This window comes from Chiloscyllium plagiosum, unplaced genomic scaffold (assembly GCF_037043375.1).
Source record: "Chiloscyllium plagiosum isolate Xiang-an unplaced genomic scaffold, Cpla_swu_hap1 HiC_scaffold_13, whole genome shotgun sequence".
Lineage (NCBI taxonomy): Eukaryota > Metazoa > Chordata > Chondrichthyes > Orectolobiformes > Hemiscylliidae > Chiloscyllium > Chiloscyllium plagiosum.
In genome coordinates, this window is record NW_028270151.1 from 28707838 (window position 1) to 28726341 (window position 18504).

The 18504-nt window shown below is 41.4% G+C and overlaps 1 protein-coding gene across 11 annotated transcripts in view; it reads right to left on the bottom strand.

Annotated features, from left to right (window-relative positions):
- Window positions 1-18504, bottom strand: part of lpp (LIM domain containing preferred translocation partner in lipoma) — a 396217-nt gene that overhangs the window by 150385 nt on the left and 227328 nt on the right. For all 11 annotated transcript variants that reach the window (XR_015759138.1, XM_087993414.1, XM_087993419.1 and 8 more), the window contains one exon: window positions 8327-8454. Coding sequence is in view for 10 of the 11 variants with exons in the window: in XM_087993414.1 (XP_087849540.1) it covers window positions 8327-8454 (128 nt within the window). In the remaining variant the exon portion in view is untranslated. The remainder of the gene's footprint in view (window positions 1-8326; window positions 8455-18504) is intronic.

An 18504-nucleotide genomic window follows, 5' to 3' on the forward strand; every position in this document is an offset into this window, starting at 1 on the left:
AATTTTCAAAACAACGAAGAATTTTGAAGGAGTGGAGTGGGAGAAATTGCACCAGTGACAGATGAGGCAGTGACCAGAAGACACGGGCTTAAGGCACTAGTTGAAATCTGCCTCTTTGAGCAGGTTTTCGGTGAGTGATGTGGCTCAGTGCCATTTTTAAAAAATAATGCTCCTGTACAGACCAATGAAATGTTTCAGTCTGTCAAAAGTACAACATAAATATAAGTTATTCTTAAAATGTAGAGGTATGAGTGAAAATAATTGGATAATTGAATCAGAGAGTCTGCACAGGAAAGACGTCCTAGTTTCTGAGCTGTATTGTGTTATGAAAGGGTCAGGAGAAACTAGGAAACATTCACAAAGAGAGGCCAGGTGTGCAAACAGAGCAGTGAAAATACCACTCTTCAAATTATTACCGGCCATATTACCTTTGAAATGCCAAAGCAAACAGACCCTCTGCACATCCAAGACTTTTATAACTTGGCAAACCCAAAGGTTTCAATTTATTATTTTGCTCTTCTCAAGCTGAAATAGTGTTTGTCTGAAATGAGCTGTATCCCAGTATGTGAGGGGGAACTATATTATTGGGCTTGTGCCAACCACCACGGCTCTTTTCAGCCATTTCACTTTTGAGGAAGCAAAGTGAATCTACCAAAAGCTTCAGCAATTTCAAGCCAAGATCACACCAGCCTGCTCTCTCTCTCTTTATCCTTTCCACCTCCATAAACTTTCAGAAAAGTTAGTCTCCAGACCTTTGCATTCCTAGGCTTGTGAACTCTCCATATGCTGCTCTCCAGCTGAAACCAATATCCTAGAAATCCTTTTTAATCATCAGCTGAGCCAGGAAACCTGAATTGAAGTCCCATTTGCTTCAGAGTTGTGTCATAACATCACTGAATAGATTGATTTGGAAAAGATATTAAAATCATCGCTTGATTTGAAGTGAGGGTCTAGGGCAAGGTAAACCATCAAGAACGAAGGGTTCAGAATCCCAATGGAATATCCCAGTTGGAGGATCTGAGGCTGTTTTTTGTTCTGATGTCACATCCTTAAGGTTTCAGGAGGAGTTTGATTTCACTGAAAAACCTGAAGTGTTTGCAGAAGGGAAGAAGGTGCCCATGACTGTAACCATGTGACATGATTCATCCCCAAACCAGCCAGCCGGCATCTGGATCTTCCTGAATGGGATTGCTAAACTTAACCTTAAACTGAGGCAGATTTCTGCTGCAGACCGACCCCACCAGGAATGAAGCGCAGGCAAATCCACATCATCGGAAGCCTGCATTTCAGAGATGGAGACCTTTTCCATCCTATCGGGGTCAGAGGTAAAAGTTCGGTCTGCGAACCCACTGGAATATCTGATTCATTTTTACAGACAACGTGCAAGTTGAATTTTGTAAGAAGAAACCCTACATGACCTTGAAATGATAAATTCTTTCTGACCACTCTCAATGAGCACTGCTCAATGAGAAACACCAATTCAAACCACTCTAATGTGAAACACCATGTTGTAACAGTCCCACCTCCTGCAATCAACTGACAATCTGATGCCTTCAGAAAAACACAGATGACATCAAAATTACTGGAATAGTGGGCAATGCAGAAGGTTATCGAAGTTTACAAAGGGATCTTGTTCAATTGGCCCAGTAGGCTAAGGAGTGGCCCATGGAGTTCAATTTAGATAAGGTTCAATTGACATTTTGGTAAAACAAACGTGGGCAAAACCTTTACAGATAATCCTATGGCACTGAGGTGTGTTGGCAAACAGACAGACCTTGGGGTTCAGAAACATAGTTCTTTAAAAGTTGTGTCACAGGTAGATAGGTTAAGAAGGCGTTTAGAACACTTGCCTTTATTACTCAGACCATTGATTATAGGAGGTTGGTGAGGCTACTTTTGGAGTACTGTGTGCAGTTCTGGTCACAATGCTACAGGAAGGGTATTATTAAACTGGAGAGGGTTCAGAAAACATTTACCAGGATGTTGCTGGAACTGGAGGCTTGTGTTATAAACAGAAGCTGGAAAGACTGTGACTTTCTCATTGCAGTGTAGGAGGTTGAGGGGTGACTTTACAGAAACTTAAAAAATTATGAGGGGCACAGACAAAGTTGAATATCAAAGGTCTTTTCCCTGGAGTGGGGGAGTTCAAAACATAAGGTGAGAGGAGAAAGATTTAAAAGGGATCTGAGGGGCAACTTTTTCACCCAGAGGATGGTTCATATGTAGAATGAACTGCCAGAGGAAGTGATCGATGTAGATACCATTACATTTAAAAGACATTTGGATAGGTACATGAAAAGGAAAGGTTTAGAGGGATATTGGCAAGTGGGATTAGTTTAGTTTTGGGAAACTTGGTCAACACGGAAGAGTTGGACTGAAGGGTTGGTTTCTGTGCTGTATGACTCTATGGCTCTGTCATGCAAAGAAACCTTTTGGTTCAATTTTGAATCTCTCCAGCATGACACAGGAATGCCTCCTCAAACTAACACAATAACAAAAAAAAAATTTTTCCTGCTGAAGTAAGACAACAACAGAAGAGAAAGGAGCAGGTATCGACCATTCAGCCCCAAGCATGTTTTCTCTTTCAACATAACCATGCTGATCTTGGGTTTGAATTTCACGTCCTATCCCCCTTCTCATTTCCCTGGACTCCCTGCCATGAATATGTCCAATGATGGAGTAGCCATAATCCTCTGTGGTGGAAGATTCACAATACTCTGGTTGCCATCAGCTTTTCTTTGATTGGAGAATGAGATCTACTCAGAGTTATAGATTTCCACCATTGGGTTGTCAGACTGATTGCTGATCCATAGGTATTTGGGCATATGGGTGGGACATATCACGAGACATGAAGAGATGCTAAAGAGTTTGTAAAATTTGTGATGAATGTGAAATAATACTGCAATCATCCATAATCGGCAGTGCATGAATGTCTACAGTGATAAATTACATTTTGGCTCAGAGGCAACTGAAGTTCAAGTATTTTCCATCGACTTGGTATTTCATACTGATCATCAGAGGACACTAATCTTTGAAATGGTAAATGGACTGTAAGGGAAATTATAGATAGTACAGGGGCTACATACAGCACTGGCTTGACACCACACTCTCACACTCACACTTAGAGTCATAGAGTCATGTAGATGTACAGCATGGAAACAGACCCATCGGTCCAACCCATCCATGCCGATCAGATATCCCAACCCAGTCTAGTCCCATTTGCCAACACTCGGCCCATATCCCTTCCTATTCATATACCAATCCAAATGCCTCTTAAATGTTGCAATTGTATCAGCCTCCACCACTTCCTCTGGCAGTTCATTCCATACGCGTACCACCCTCTGCGTGAAAAAGTTGCCCCATAGTCTCTTTTTATATCTTTCCCCTCTCACCTTTAACCTATGCCCTCTAGTTCTGGACTCCCTACCACAGGGAAAAGACTTTGCCTGTTTGCAAGGTTTGTGAAGGTTTGTAGCTCAGGTTGAGATTTAGAGTGTAGGTTTGCTTGCTGAGCTGTAGGTTTGATATCCAGACGTTTCATTACCTGGCTAGGTAACATCATCAGTGGCGACCTCCAAGTGAAGCGAAGCTGTTGTCCCCTGCTTTCTATTTATATCTTTCTCCTGGATGGGGTTCCTGGGGTTTGTGGTGATGTCATTTCCTGTTCGTTTTCTAAGGGGTTGATAGATGGCATCTAGATCTATGTGTTTGTTTATGCCTATTTATCCTATCCATGCCCCTCATGATTTTGTAAAGCTCTATAAGGCTAACCATTGTAGGATAGTGATGAAGTTTCTTGGATATCCAAATACAGAGTTATACAGCATGGAAACAGACTCTGTGGTCCAACTTGTCCATGCCAACCAGATATCCTAAACTGATCTAGTCCATTTTTGCCAGCATTTGGCCCATATCCCACTAAACCTTTCCTATTCATACCCCATACAGATGCCTTTTAAATGTTGTAATAGCCTCCACCATCACTTTCTGCATGAAAAAGTTGCTCTCAGGTCCCTTTTGAATCTTTCCCCTCTTACCTTAAACATATGTCTTCTAGTTCTGGACTCCCCTACCCTGGGAAAAAGACCAGCTATTCATCCTATCCATGCCCCTCATGATTTTACAAACCTCTATGCTCCAGGGAAAAAGGTCCTGGCCTATTCAACTTCTCCCAATAGCTCAAACCCTCCAATCCTGGAACATTCTTGTAAATCTTTTCTGAACCCTTTCAAGTTTCACAATATCTTTCCTAACGCAGGGAAACCAGAATTGAACACAGTATTCTAAAAGTGACCTCACCAATGTTCTGTACAGCTGCAACATGACATTTCAAGTCCTATACTCAATGTTCTGACCAATGAGGGCAAACATGCCAAACACTTGCTTCACCACCCTACCTACCTATGACTCCACTTTCAAGGAACTATGAAGCTGCATCCCTAGGTCTTTTTATTCAGCAACACTCCCCTGGGCCTTACCATTAGCTGTATAAGTCCTGCCCTGATTTGCCTTACCAAAATGCAACAACTCACATTTATCTAAATTAAACTCCATCTGCCAATCAAAGCACAATTCATGGAACCTTGCAATTTACTGATTCAGATGCTTTGATCAGGTTGATGAATGAAATGAAAAATTTCTGATATTGTTCTCAACATTCTCTGCAATTTTTCTGACAGTAACGAGGTTGTCAGAGGTTCCTCTGGAAGGGCGTAAGTCACACTGTGGACAGAATCTTCTTTGGCCTTGAACAACTTTGGCCGTGGTGAGAAATTTGAGAGAATCATGTGATATGTCGAGTAAGGCCTTTCTCAACACCAAGCTGCATTTTCTAACAAAGTCCAATATCGAGACAAGGTTTTCATTAGTGGGCAACAAGAGACCTATTAATGAGGATTATCACTCATTATCACCTTTCCTACTACAGAATGTCATCTCTCTAATATGCAGGCTCCCATTCTCCCATCTGCCTGATCAAAATGAGTTGCCAAGAATATCTGACAAGGCAGTGAAAGCAAGCTTACCACTTGCTCCTTTGGACGTCTGCCTTGGACACCAGTCACCAACATCACAGAGCATGCTCCAAAAGCAGTGACAGCACACACCCTACATCCATCAACATTGTCATCTGACGAGTATCGGCCTCACTGCATAGTTATGGCCCATCTCTGACCTACCTGCAGGATGGTTCCGCACTGCAATGCTGCACTTTTCAGCATGGCAGCACCTACCATTGGAATGCTGGTTCCAGGACCAGTCTGCATCTCAGACCTCCCTCTTTCACTGTCTCGCCTGCAATTCCCTCTCCCTAGTATGACAGTCTCAATTTGGAGTGTTGATAGCTCACTTAATAGAATTGTGAATTCTTCTTTCCAAACACTCTCTGCTGACATTGTCCATGAATGTTCCAATATTCTTAGTTGTTAAACATCTTTCTTTTGGCCATGAAATTGAAACTGTAATTGAGACTGAAATGGAAAGGCAGATGAAAGAAGACAAACTTTATTTACAAACAGAATGAGCTGATCAAAATTAAAGTGATCTGTCCATTCAAATTTAACAGTGTAGGAATGCAAATGAGCTAAGAACAACTTCAGGTCTTTTGAACATAAGAGTAACAACATAAACATGTGGAAGCAATTTAGCGAGGTCTGCAAATCCAAATTTGGGATTTAAGTTTTTCAAAATGAGAATTCAGAATTCATATACTTAAATCTCCAGTTGCATTTGGTTTCTTTGAAACATCTTCTAAAAATCAATTCCAGATCATGTTAGAACCTAAATTATGACAGTTTTTTTTACAGACAGTGATTGGTTTATAAAGGACATAAAGTGAAAGATCAAATATCTCCTTTAATTCATGATAGTCAGCAGTCAGAAGTTAAACTAATCTAGCAGCACATTGTACTGTAGCCGATTTTTCAGACAACACAAAAATAGGTGGAAAAAGAGGTTTTGACAGGGATACAAACAGTTTACACTCCCTTATCCTATCCCTATAACCCAGCATTTTTCCATGGCTAATCCATTTAGCCTGCACATCCCTGGTCACTATGGGCCATTTAGCATGGCTAATCCACCTAACCTGCAAATCTTTGGACAGTGGGAGGAAAGCAGAGCACCTGAAGGAAACCCATGCAGACATGGGGTGAATTTGCAAACTCCACACAGCCTGAGGTTGGAATTGAACAGGGTCCCTATCACTGTGACGTAGTGGTGCTGACCATGGCATGGAGGGACTTTATATGAGTACAGGCTAAATAGAATGGGTCTCTTCTCACTAGAGTTTTAAAGAACGAGAGATGATTGCATTGAAATATATAGGGTTCTTAAGGGGCTTGACAGGATAAATGCTGAGATGATGTTTCCCTCATGGGAGAGTCTAGCACCAGAGGGCATTGTCTCAGAATAAGACTGAGATGAAGAACAATTTCTTCTTTCAGAGGTTGTGAGTCTTTGGAATTCCTTGCCACAGAGAACTGAAGTGGCAGAGTCCTTGTATATATTTAACGCTGAGATAGATAGACACTTGATCAGTAGGGAATCAAGGTTATGAAGAAAGGACGGAAAGTGGAATGTTGGATCAGCCATGATATGATCGAATAGCAGAACAGGCTTGAGGGGTTGAACACCTAACCCTGTTCCTATTTCTTATGGTTTTAGGGCCATTCTCAGGATACATCTACCAGAAATTATCTCAAACACATTGTGCACAAACCATAATCTGTTCTCCCCTCAAACTGAGGATGTCATCTCCTCAGGTCCTTGGGTTTCTGCCAAGGCCAAGATGATGTTCCCCAGAATGTGGGTCCAAACGGCACAGTGTATTGGGAGCACATCTTTTACAGGCCCTTCTCCCTTTGGAGTGAGTAAAGAGGATCCAGAAGGATCAGTACCAATGTCGACAGTCTCATGACGGATTTCCAAACTATCTTTTTGTTACTGTCACCTTTTACAGATGAGTGACCGCCAGGTTCACAGCCCTGACCCTGCCTGCAATTCTCTTGACATAATAGGACTTGCAAATGGACCCTGGTAAATGGCTGCGCGTGACTGTATTCAATGTGAGATCTTTGGAGTATGTCAATATCCACATGATCTTGATGGATTGGAGGTTAGATTTCCGTAACATGTCAAGCCACAAGATTGGGAAAACATTGTCTACAGCCTCCTGACACCCTCACAACCAGTGAGACGCACAATCATCCTTCCATGCCTCTTTTGCCATTAAGGACCTTTAGTGTGACATTGTATTTGGCCCATAGTTCCTGATCTTACTGTCATAAAGGTCTTAACCATAAGTGAAAGCTCAGAATGGCATTGCTCAAGGTATTGCTGGAGCGTGCAATCCTCTCCACATATCAAGGCAACGATCCATAGAGGCCCTCTGGGACTGTTAATTACAAGGATTCACAGCCTTTTGAATGACCAAATATTGCCCCATTTCAGCCCTAAGTGATCACCCCCTTATCCTGAGTCTGCAGCTCCTTGTTTAAAATTTCCCAGCCAGGGGGACATAATCTTTCAGTGCTTTCCCTGAAGAAGCTTGCCCTCAATTAGAGTGTCTGGCATTATTCCAAAGTCCGGAGAATGTCAAACCAATTGTCTCAGCCCCTCACATCAGGGGCCAGTCGAGTGGACCTTCACTGTACTGCCTCCTTCCTTAAATAAGAAGATGGAAACTGTACACAGTACTCCAGATGTGATCACACAAAAGCCTGGCACAATTGTAGAAAGATCTCTTTCCTCCTGTACTCCAATCCACACGCCATTTGCCTTTCTAATTCCTTCCTCTCCCTGGATGCTGACTTCCTGTGTTCCTTATGCATCTACAATCAATCCACTCTGAACATCAACATTCACAATTACAATGCCTTTTACAAAATGTTCTAATTTTCCATGCGTATTAAGAAAGTGAATAACCTTACCTCTCCCCACATTGTATTCTAACTACCACCTTGTTGTCCATTTGTTTAGCCTGTCAATATTTCTTTATAGTCTCTCTGTATCCTCCTCACAGCTTACATTCCGAACAAATCAGTTCCAAAAAGCTCTAGGAGGAACTGCTAAAGGCACTTCAGAGGAGCAGGTTTTGTGGTTGAAAGTGATGCTGAAATATATTATCTTAGCTCTGGAATTCACTTGTTATGCTTTGCCATTCTCAATAAAACTACTTCTATGACCAAGTGTTTGGTCATATATCTTAATATCTCATGTAACAACTTTAATTTGACACCACTCCACTGAAGTATTTCAGGACAAGGATCAAAGTATCGAATAAATTCAAACTCATGTTATTCTCAGAAGTAGGCTGTAATCTGCTCACCTGTACGTTTAAACTTGCACTGGTTTCATACTGATCAGGAAGTGAGGTTGGTGGAGGTGGAAATCCACCAGGGAATGTTGACATCGGACTCAAACCTTCTACAGGTGGTGGAGGTGGAGGGAATTCACCTGTAGGCAAAACAAGGAAATTCAAACATTTGTCACCTGAAATTCAACTGGTTTATGAGACAGTATGTTAAAAATAGAGCACAAAACAATAATTATTTCCTCAACCCACCAACATAGGTGACAAACATTTGCTAGTTAATTGGTCATGGCATTGCTCCGAGAAATCAGAATGACCCTGCCTGGTTTGAACTGAAACATTTTTTAGACACTAATGTACATAAATTACCAAAAAATAACTGACATAAACTAACATAATAAAACAAAGAACAGCAGATGCTGGAAATCTGAATCAAAAGAAAAATTGCTGGAGGAACTCATTAGGTCTGGCAGAATCCGAGGAGAGAAAGCAGAGTTAACATTTCAAATCCAATGATCCTTATTCAGAACTTAAGTTTCCAGGTTTCATTTAAAATAACTGATACATATTTCAACAAATGAAAAGTAATTACCCTAAAGACACATTGTGCATACACATTACTGGGACATTTTATCCAAGCAGTGACAACTCATTTCCTGCATCACAGATCTCAATTTCAAACTTAATTAACAATTCAGTGTTCAGTGCAGTAGGATCCTCTATGTTTTCTAAGAAAAGTAGTTCCGAAACTTACATGGCTCTAAACTACAGATTCCACATTAATTTACAAGGAATTCATTACCTTAATGATTTAAAGTTTTCTTGGATCCCAGGTGGCTCAGCGTTTCTGCACTGACAAGTTGCAGCCTCTCTCTAACCACCCTCCCCCCCCCCTCATTTTTTGCAACCTCTATCTTTGTCCATATCCCTACCAAAGAATTTCACAATCTCCCATATACATTGCAGCCTCAGTTTCCTCTCACTGCTCTTGCAATATCTGTCCTCCCGCCCATGCTTTTGCAATACTCCTGCTGCCACCACCCTTCCCTAGCCATTGCACTCCTCCGGTGCATAAACCGACACAAGCAGCAGCATACAGAACTCCTAGATCCAGCAACCCAGACCCCCCACATCGAGATCTTGCCCAACATCCTAGCACCAACATCCTCGTTATCCTGTAGACTTCAACCCTGGCACAATGTTTGCACAGAGACGTCTCCAATACAAGCATTAGATTTCCTAACTGCTTGCTGGATCTTTAATAACAAGCTACTTTTCTCCCAAGTTGTCTGTTGGTAGGCTCATCAGGAAGCCTATCAGCAGCCACCACAGGAGATCCCAAGCCTGTCACTGGAGGGGGTGCAATCACCATTTTCTACTTACTAGAATGATTCCTCTCAATGGTCAATTCCATTCATGAATAATTTTTGTACGTGATTTGTTGGTATTTTGGGTTGCATTTTGCACAGTCTTCACTTTTAGAGTGAAGCTGTGTTGTTAGATCAGGTCTACAATTAGATGAGTGAACATTACCAAACTTTATTGAGCATATCAAGGAAGATAAGAAAGAACATCACTGGATCATCAGTAAAATGATGGAAGATGTCATCGCCAGTGCTATCAAGCAGCACCTGCTCAGCAATAACCTGCTCAGAGACGCCCAATTTGGGTTCCACCAGGGCCACACAGCTCATGACCTCATTAAGCATTGGTTCAAACATGGACAAAAGAACTGTACTCCAGAGATGAGGTGAGTGTGACAGCTCTTGATGTCAAGCCTACATTCAATCAAGTGTGGCATCAACGAGTTCTAGCAAAACTGGAAACAAGTATCAGGGGGCAAACACTCCGCTGGTTAGAGTCATACCTGACACAAAGGAAGATGGTCATGGTTGTCGGAGATCAGTCATCTCAGCTCCAGGACATTTCTCAGGAATTCGTCAAGGTAGTGACTTAGGTCCAACCATCTTCAGTTGCTTCATCAATGACCTTCCCTCCATCATAATGTCAGAACTGGCGATGTTTGAGGATGATTCACAACATTAGGCACCATTTGTGACTCCTCAAATACTGAAGCAGTCTGTATCCAAATGCAACAAGATTTGAACAATATCCAGACCTGGGCTGAAAAGTGGCAAGTAACATTCATGCCACAATGTTACAAATGCCAGGCTATGACCAGCACCAATAAGAGGCAATCTAACCACTGCCCATTGACATTCAAAAGTGTTACCATCACTGAATTTCCCACTATCAACATCCTGGGAGTTATCATTGACTAGAAATTCAACTGGATTCACCACATGAACGCAGTGGCTACAAGAGTAGGTCAGAGGCTAGGAATATTGCAGTGAGTGACTCACTTCCTGACTCCCCAAAGTCTGTCCACCGTTCACAAGGCACAAGTCAAGTGTCTGATGGAATACTCCCCACTTGCCTGGATCAATGTAGCCCTAACAACACTTCAAGAAGCTTGACACCATCCAGGACAAAGCAGCCCGCTTGATTGGCACTGCATCCATAAGAATCCATTCCCTCCGCCACTGATGTTTAGTAACAGTAGTGTGTACTATCTAAAAGACGCACTGCAGAAATTCACATAAGATCCTCAGACAACTCCTTCCAAGCCCATGACCACTTCCATCTAGAAGGACAAGAGCAGCAGATATTTGGGAACACCACCATCTTCAACTTCACCTCCAAGCCACTTGCCTTCCCAGCTTGGAAATACATCGCCACTCCTTCACTGTTGCTGGTTCCAAATCCTGGAATTCCATCCCTAAGGGCATTGTGAGTCTACCCACAGCAGGTGGACTACAGCGGTTCGAGGAGGGAGCTCAGCACCACCTTCTCAAGGGCAACCAGGGACGGGCAATAAGTGCTGGCCAGCCAGTGATGCCACATCCCACATTCCCCAAAAAAAGACATTTTTTTAAAAATAAAAACAATCCTGCAGTCACAGAGTTCACAACTTAACTGAGAAGACTGCCAATCATCTTGCCCCTCTTTTCCATGAGTTCCAAATTGAATAAATTCCTAAGGGGACCAGCAAGATAATGAATTTCCCAACTAACTGCTATTCAGGACAAAAGCGGGTTTTGTCGTTCTCAGAAAATAACTATTTATTGCAACACAGTTAGTGTTAACAAAGGATATAGATAAGAAAGCATTCCTATTCGTCTACTATGTGACTCAAACGATACCCCCTTAAAATTCCAGACACAGACACACTCATTGACAAAAAACCCCACAAAAACAGATGGTTGGACACAAATATTATGGATGGATAAAGTATTGACAAGGAAGAAAATTCTTGTGAACGAAAGTCAAGGTCACAACGGTGTGTTTGACTGTCTTTCTCAGTTTTCTTTGATGCACCAGGTGGTAGTTGTCTGACATCTTGATGGTTGATCAGGTGGACCCAAGTCTTCTCTTGTTAGAACACTTTCTTTCAAGCTTTCTTTGTTTCTCTGTCTTTTCAGCCTCAGAGCAAGTGAGTGGCATCAGATGAGCATTTTCAGGTTGCAGGCTTTAAGTGTCTCTGCTTGTCTTACACTAGATATGGAGGTGCTGCTGTTGGAGTGGGGTGGACAAGGTCAGAAGTCACATGTCACCAGGTTATAGTCAAACAGGTTTATTTGAAATTGCAAGCTTTCGGAGCCCGGCTCCTTCATCAGGTGAAGTGTGACTTCTGACCTTGTCCTGCACTAGAGATGTACAGTAAACTGCAACATAACCAATCCAAAGGCTGACAACAGGCAGTCTTTCCTTAACTCAAAGACTCCTGGCATCACTCTGTCTCAATTTATTGATCTCATTGAGTCAGAAAGTAACTTGCCTTTCAAAGATAAAATTGTTTACCACTTGCTCTTTCAAACTTATAGAACCCTTCTGGTATTTAGCTATAATGCAATACCTGACTTACATTAAACAAAAAAAAGAACTGCAGTTACCTGAAATTAGAAACAAAAACAGAAATCGAAGAAGGGTCATTGGACCTGAAATGGTCATTTTCTCCACAGATGCTGCTAGACCTACTGAGCTTTTCCAGCAATTTCTCTTTTTATTTCTAACTTCCGTTTCAATGTATAGACTAAAAAGGAAAAATATGAGGTGCCTTACACAGTTCTCAGTTCTATGTGCTCTGATGTCTTTATAACATAGCTCCTTATATACATTGTCTGTAGTTATCCCTTGAACAAAGATATAAGGATAGTGGAATCAAGGATTATGGGGATAAGGCAGGCACAGGATACTGATGAGGATGATCAGCCATGATCATATTGAATGGTGGTGCTGGCTTGAAGGGCAAAATGGCCTACTCCTGCACCTATTGTCTACAGTAACACTTTACACCATCGGATCTGTATCCCAAACCTAGGGAGACTCAACACTGTCTGAATAAGAAGGAAGGAAAGACTCAGTGAGAAGGGAGGGAAAGCAGTAACCACAGTAACCTAGTACCTTTGGTGCAAAGAATGATCTTGTATGATTGCCAGCACATAACAGAAACTACCTGTGTTACACAGACTGGATTCTTTTCTTGTTCTGTATGGGCTGTGATTCAATACGGTGCATAAATAAAACGCTCAACATATCCAGCATTAAAATATCTCCCAGCGTATGGTTTCTATTAGGATTCAATCTTAAAAATCCAAAAATAGGAAATGAAGTTTCTGGAGCTGCAGTCACCTGTTCATTCACAAAGACTGGCAGGCTTGTAGTCAGAGTTAGAGTGTCAAAACCACTGCAGCACAGAAAGAGCCTATTCAAACTACCGACTCCATGCTGGCTGTACGTGGTGTAATCCAGTCAGTTCAACTCACCCGCTCTATCACCCATTCAACTTCCTTTCCAATTTGTTGATCAACACCACTTCAAGCACCCTTGTAAGCAGTGAGTTCTGCTGTGTGTGAAAAGGTTCATAAGAACTAGAAGCAGAAGTCGGCAATTCAGCCCCTCGAACCTGTACTGCCATTTATTACAATAATCGCTGAACTCATCTGAGCCTCAAGTCCACTTTCCTGCCCACTCTCTATAACCCTTTAACCTTTTACTAATTAAAAACTTATCTCCTTCTTAAATTTATTCAAAGCTCCAGTACTTTTGTCGTGAATCCCAGGAATTCTTTGACCCATTGAGAGAAGTAATTTTTCCTCATCTCTGTTATAAATCTATGACCCTTTAACCTAAAACTGTGACCGTTCGTCTTACGAGTTGAAACATCCACTTTAAGTATAATTTGTTAATCTCCTTTAGCATCTTACATATCTCAATTAGATCTCATGTTAGTCTTCCCGACTCAAGTGAGTATTGGCCTGAACTGCTCAATCTCTCCTCATAAAACAAGCCTTTCACCTCTGAAACTGACTAATATCTGTGATTTGGAGAGGCCGGTGTTGGACTGGGGTGTACAAAGTTAAAAACCTGGTGTTGTGTGATTTTAAACTAATATCTGAATTGCCTCCAATGACATGACATTCTTCCTCACAGAAGGGAATCAAAATTGTATGGAGTATTCCAGATGTGGTCTTACCAATGCGACACTTTCTTATTTGTCATCTTGACTCCTTTAGCAACAAATGCCATAATTCCATTTGCCCTCCTTATCATCTACTGTACCTGCATGGTTAACTTGGTCCGACTCATGCACAAGCACTCCCAGATCCCGCTGCCCATTTCTTTCCTTTTTTATATTCATTCATGGGTTCAGGGCACCACTGGTTAGGCCAGCATTTATTGCCCATCCCTAATTGCCCAGAGGGGAGTTAAGAGTCAACCACATTGCTGTGGGTCTGAAGTCACATTTAGGCCAAACCACGTAAGGATGGCAGTTTCCTTACCTAATGGACATTAGTGAACCAGATGGGTTTTTCCAAAAATTGACGATGGAATCAGTCAAAATTAGACTTCCAGATTATTTTGTAAAATTCAAATTCCAACACCTGCTGTGGCAGGGTTCGAACCTGGGGTCCCCAGAACATTATCTGAGTCTCTGGATTAACAGTCCAGCGATAATACCACTGGGCCACCACTTTCCCTCAATTTATGCGAATAGTTGCCTTTTGATTTTTCTGACCAAAATGGATAACCTCACATCATGATGAACTTCATCTCTTAAATTTTGGCTCATTCACCAAACCTATCCACATTCATTTGTACATTTCTTATTGCTTCATTGCAACTTAGTTTTCCACCTATTTTAGTGTAATGCTCCTCCTCACAATCATCTTCCATTTCTTACCAAAACCTTAAATTTGTATCCTCTCATCCATTTATCATCCACAATGAGAATAGCTTTTCTTTGTCTATTTTATCAAAACATGTCCTAATCCCATACACTTCAACCTGACGTTCTGTCAGCTTCCTTTGCTCCAAAGAAAAAAACTCCAATATTGCCAATCCAACATTGTTGCTAAACCTTCCTAGAATTATTCTGGTGAAATCTCCTCTGCACCTTCTCAAGAACCATAAGACCATGGGCAATAGGAACAAAAGAAGTCTATTTGGCCCATGGGATTGTGGCTAATCTGACATTTCTCACATCCACTTTCCTGTCCTTTCCCTGTAACTTTTGATGCCCCAACTGATCAAGAATCTATATATCCCAGTCTTAAGTATACACAAACACTCTGGCCCTACATCTCTCTTTGGCAAGGGCTTCCAAAGATACCAAACCCTATGAGAGAAGACATTCCTCCTCAAATCAGGCTTAAATTAGCATCCCTTTATTCTGAGACTATGTCCCTCTGGTTCTAGAATATCCCATCTGGGGAAACATCTACTCAGTGTTTACTCTGTCAAGCCACTTGGGAATCCTACATGTTTCAATGAGATCACCTCTCATTCTTCTAAATTCCAGTGATTAATTTTGCTCATAATACAATCCCTCCATACCACAGATCATTCTAGTGAACATTGTCTGAATTGCCTCCAATGACATACCTTTCCTTAAATAAAGTGACCAAAGCTGTTCTCAGTACTCCAGATGTGGTCTCACCAGTACCTTGCACAGTTGCAGCAAGGCTTCCTTACTCCTATCCTCCAATCTCCTTGAAATAAGTGCCAACATTCCACTAGTCCTCCTGACTATCTGCTCCACCTGTGTGCTAGCTTTCTGTGCTTTGTGTACATGTACCCTCAAGTTCCTTTGTGTCACAGCTTTCTGCAGAATTTCTTCATTTAAATAATGCTAAGTTCATTGATTCTCCTTTCCAAAATGAACGTCACATTTTTCTACATTATACTCCATTTCCTAACTTTCTCCCCAAGGACAAGAACATCTGTGCCTTGGAAGAACTGTAAACTGTGAGGAGGATAGTATGGAATTCCAAACATACATTGTTATGTTAATGTAGTGGGTGGAAAGGTGGTAGGGAAACATGAGGTGATACACTTTGGGCAGAAGAACATGGAAAGACTAGATGAGATGCAGGGCACAATTCTGAAGAGGGTGCAAGAAAGAAGAGCCTGGAGGTATATGGGCACTATGATGCTACTTTGGCTTCTTGCTGCTAGAATTGTATGTGAGACAAACTATTTTACTGGATTTGCCTTTACCAAGTGTGTGCTTATGGGATGTTAATATATTGGAACAGTTAATGATCCATTTATTATTATTAAGTATTTCAAGAGTTACAGTTAAGCTTTTTTTTAATTTCATTATGTCTGTATTTTAACTACAGTGTAGAAATAAAGTGTGTTTTGCTTCAAGCCTGATAACCGAATTGCATCCAGAATACAATGCCTGACACTTGCCTTTGAAATAAGAAAAAGTTAGGATCTACGGTGGAGACAGAATAAATAAATCATGCAATGTTCTCAGCTTTATTAATAGGGACATAGATTACAAGAACAAAGAGGTGACGTTGAACTAATGCAAGACATTTGTTAGACCTCAGATGGAGTATTGAGTACATTTGTGGCTGCTACATTATAGTAGAGATGGGAATGCACTGACAGAATGCAGAAGTGATTTACTAAATTGATTCCAGGTGGGAGAAACTTTAATTGTAAAGATAGATTGAAGATGTTGGGACTGTTCTCCTTGGACAGAAGAAAGCTGAAAGGAGTTCTGATTGAGGTTTCCAAAATCATGAGCAGAACAAAGCAGATAGGGTGAGGCTGTTTCTGCTTGTAAAAGGAAAAGGAACGAGGGAGCACAGATCGAAAATGATATTCAAACAAAGCAAGGGTGGAATGAGAAAAAGCTTTTTTCAAACATCAGGCTGTTAGAGTATATAATGCACTGCCTAGAAATGTGGTTGAGGCAGGATCAGTTGAGGAATTCAAGATGATAATGGATGGTTATTTGGATAGTATTCATATGGGAGGGATATGAGGAAATTGGCTCCAGATAATAGAGCTGGTGCAGACAAGAAGGGCCAAATGGTCTTCTTGCATGGTAATCATGCTATGATTCATTGCACCCTGTCTCCTTTCCCAATCTATTTCCTTTCAGGTAATAATCTGCCTTCCTGTTTTTGTTGTCAAAAAGAGTAACCTCCATATTGTGTTTCATCTGCCATGCATTTGCCAACTTATCAACAATCATGGATAAGTTTTTGAATGTTACCCTGTATTCCATGATCTAAGCCATGAAAGCAGTGGTTCCAAAGTCCAGAATTTCTACAGTATCTCACTAGATCCTGCAGAATCCGCTCAACACACTCCAGATATTTTGAAAGACTTTGGATCTAAGATATGGTTATTATGCAGGCACTTGGTGCACGAAAATTTGCACAGTCAGATTAATATCCAGCTAAATGCATTTTTGCTGGTTGAGAAGGGAATGCTGGCTAGGACACTGAGAGAACACCATGTTCCTCAGCAATTAGTGTTATGGTCCTATAGAAACCACCAAACAGGATATCAGCCCTGACAGTGATGTGTCATTAACTGTTCCAGCTTTCTACACCAGGATTAATCCGTTCCTCATTCCTTGCACCAGCAGCCCCTCCCAGTCTGCTGCCAGCTCAAAGCACAAAAACAAAGCCAAAGGTGATCATTGTCACCCAGCTAACTGCAACCAGACCAAAAACACACTCTATGAATAAGGAATGCGAGTAAATAACATAACATCGCTGGGACTGTGAAATTCCTTCAGAAAAGATGAATCGCTAATTGTTCGGAGAGAGGAGTGAGTGGGGAATAAAGAGAATATTCACTGGTTGGGAGGTGACCAGTGCTGTTCCTCCTCTGAGCTTTCAACTCTTCATCAGACATATTCATGCTTGGCTAATTTAGCAATAGCAAGTGCCACACTTAAGTTTGCAGATCAATTTAGTGGCTCTGTATCTATCCTAATGAATTATTTTAAACACCTCAATTAGGTCACTTTCCCACCTTCTGAACTCCAGGGAAAATAAACCCAGTTTACGAAACCTGCCTTGATACAGCAATCTAGGTTTGTTCAATACATCGCATCAGATGAATGACACTTTGATCTTTTACTATACATTCTGTGTCCTATGATCCTGCCCCACTAGCTACCTGACAAAGGAGTAGCACTTCGAAAGCTTGTAATCCCAAATAAACCTGGTGTTGTGTGATTTTTAACCTTGATAATAAAATGCTGACCATATTTCCAATATTTTCCCCTCCATCAGTCATGACACCTCTTTCTCAGATCTGGCATCCATTTCTATATCAAATCCACTTCTGCGATGTGATTTATGGTAGCTTTCCAAGTTAATAATGCAACAAAACGACAATTTGGTCAGATGTTCAACATCTCTGAGACTGCAATTTATTTTTAATGGTTGAACACTTGAAAGAGATTTTCTGTGTGCTTAAGTATTAAATACTCAATACAAACCCTCCTAAGCAGGTGGAGTAAAGAAATCCCCTTTTAAACTTTAATATTATGAAGGAACTTGAAAGGGAAACAGTTCTGACTGTTCAGGCCTGTGAGCCCAAAGAAACTCAGCCCCAATTGCTTTAAACTTACTTGTCACTGGTTTGTCCAATTTGAGGTTTCTGGACTGCAGCATGCAGTAACCCAGCAGGATCAGAGGTGAAGACACTGTTGCAGCATCAAAATTTTGGAACTCTGTCCCCAGCAGCATCCTTTTGGGTCTACCGAAACCACATGAATTGCAGTGGTCTAAGAAGGCAGCTCACCACCACCTCCTCCGAGGCCATTATGGATGAGCCAGAAATGCTGTTTTTATGCCAGTAAAGCCCTTATCTCT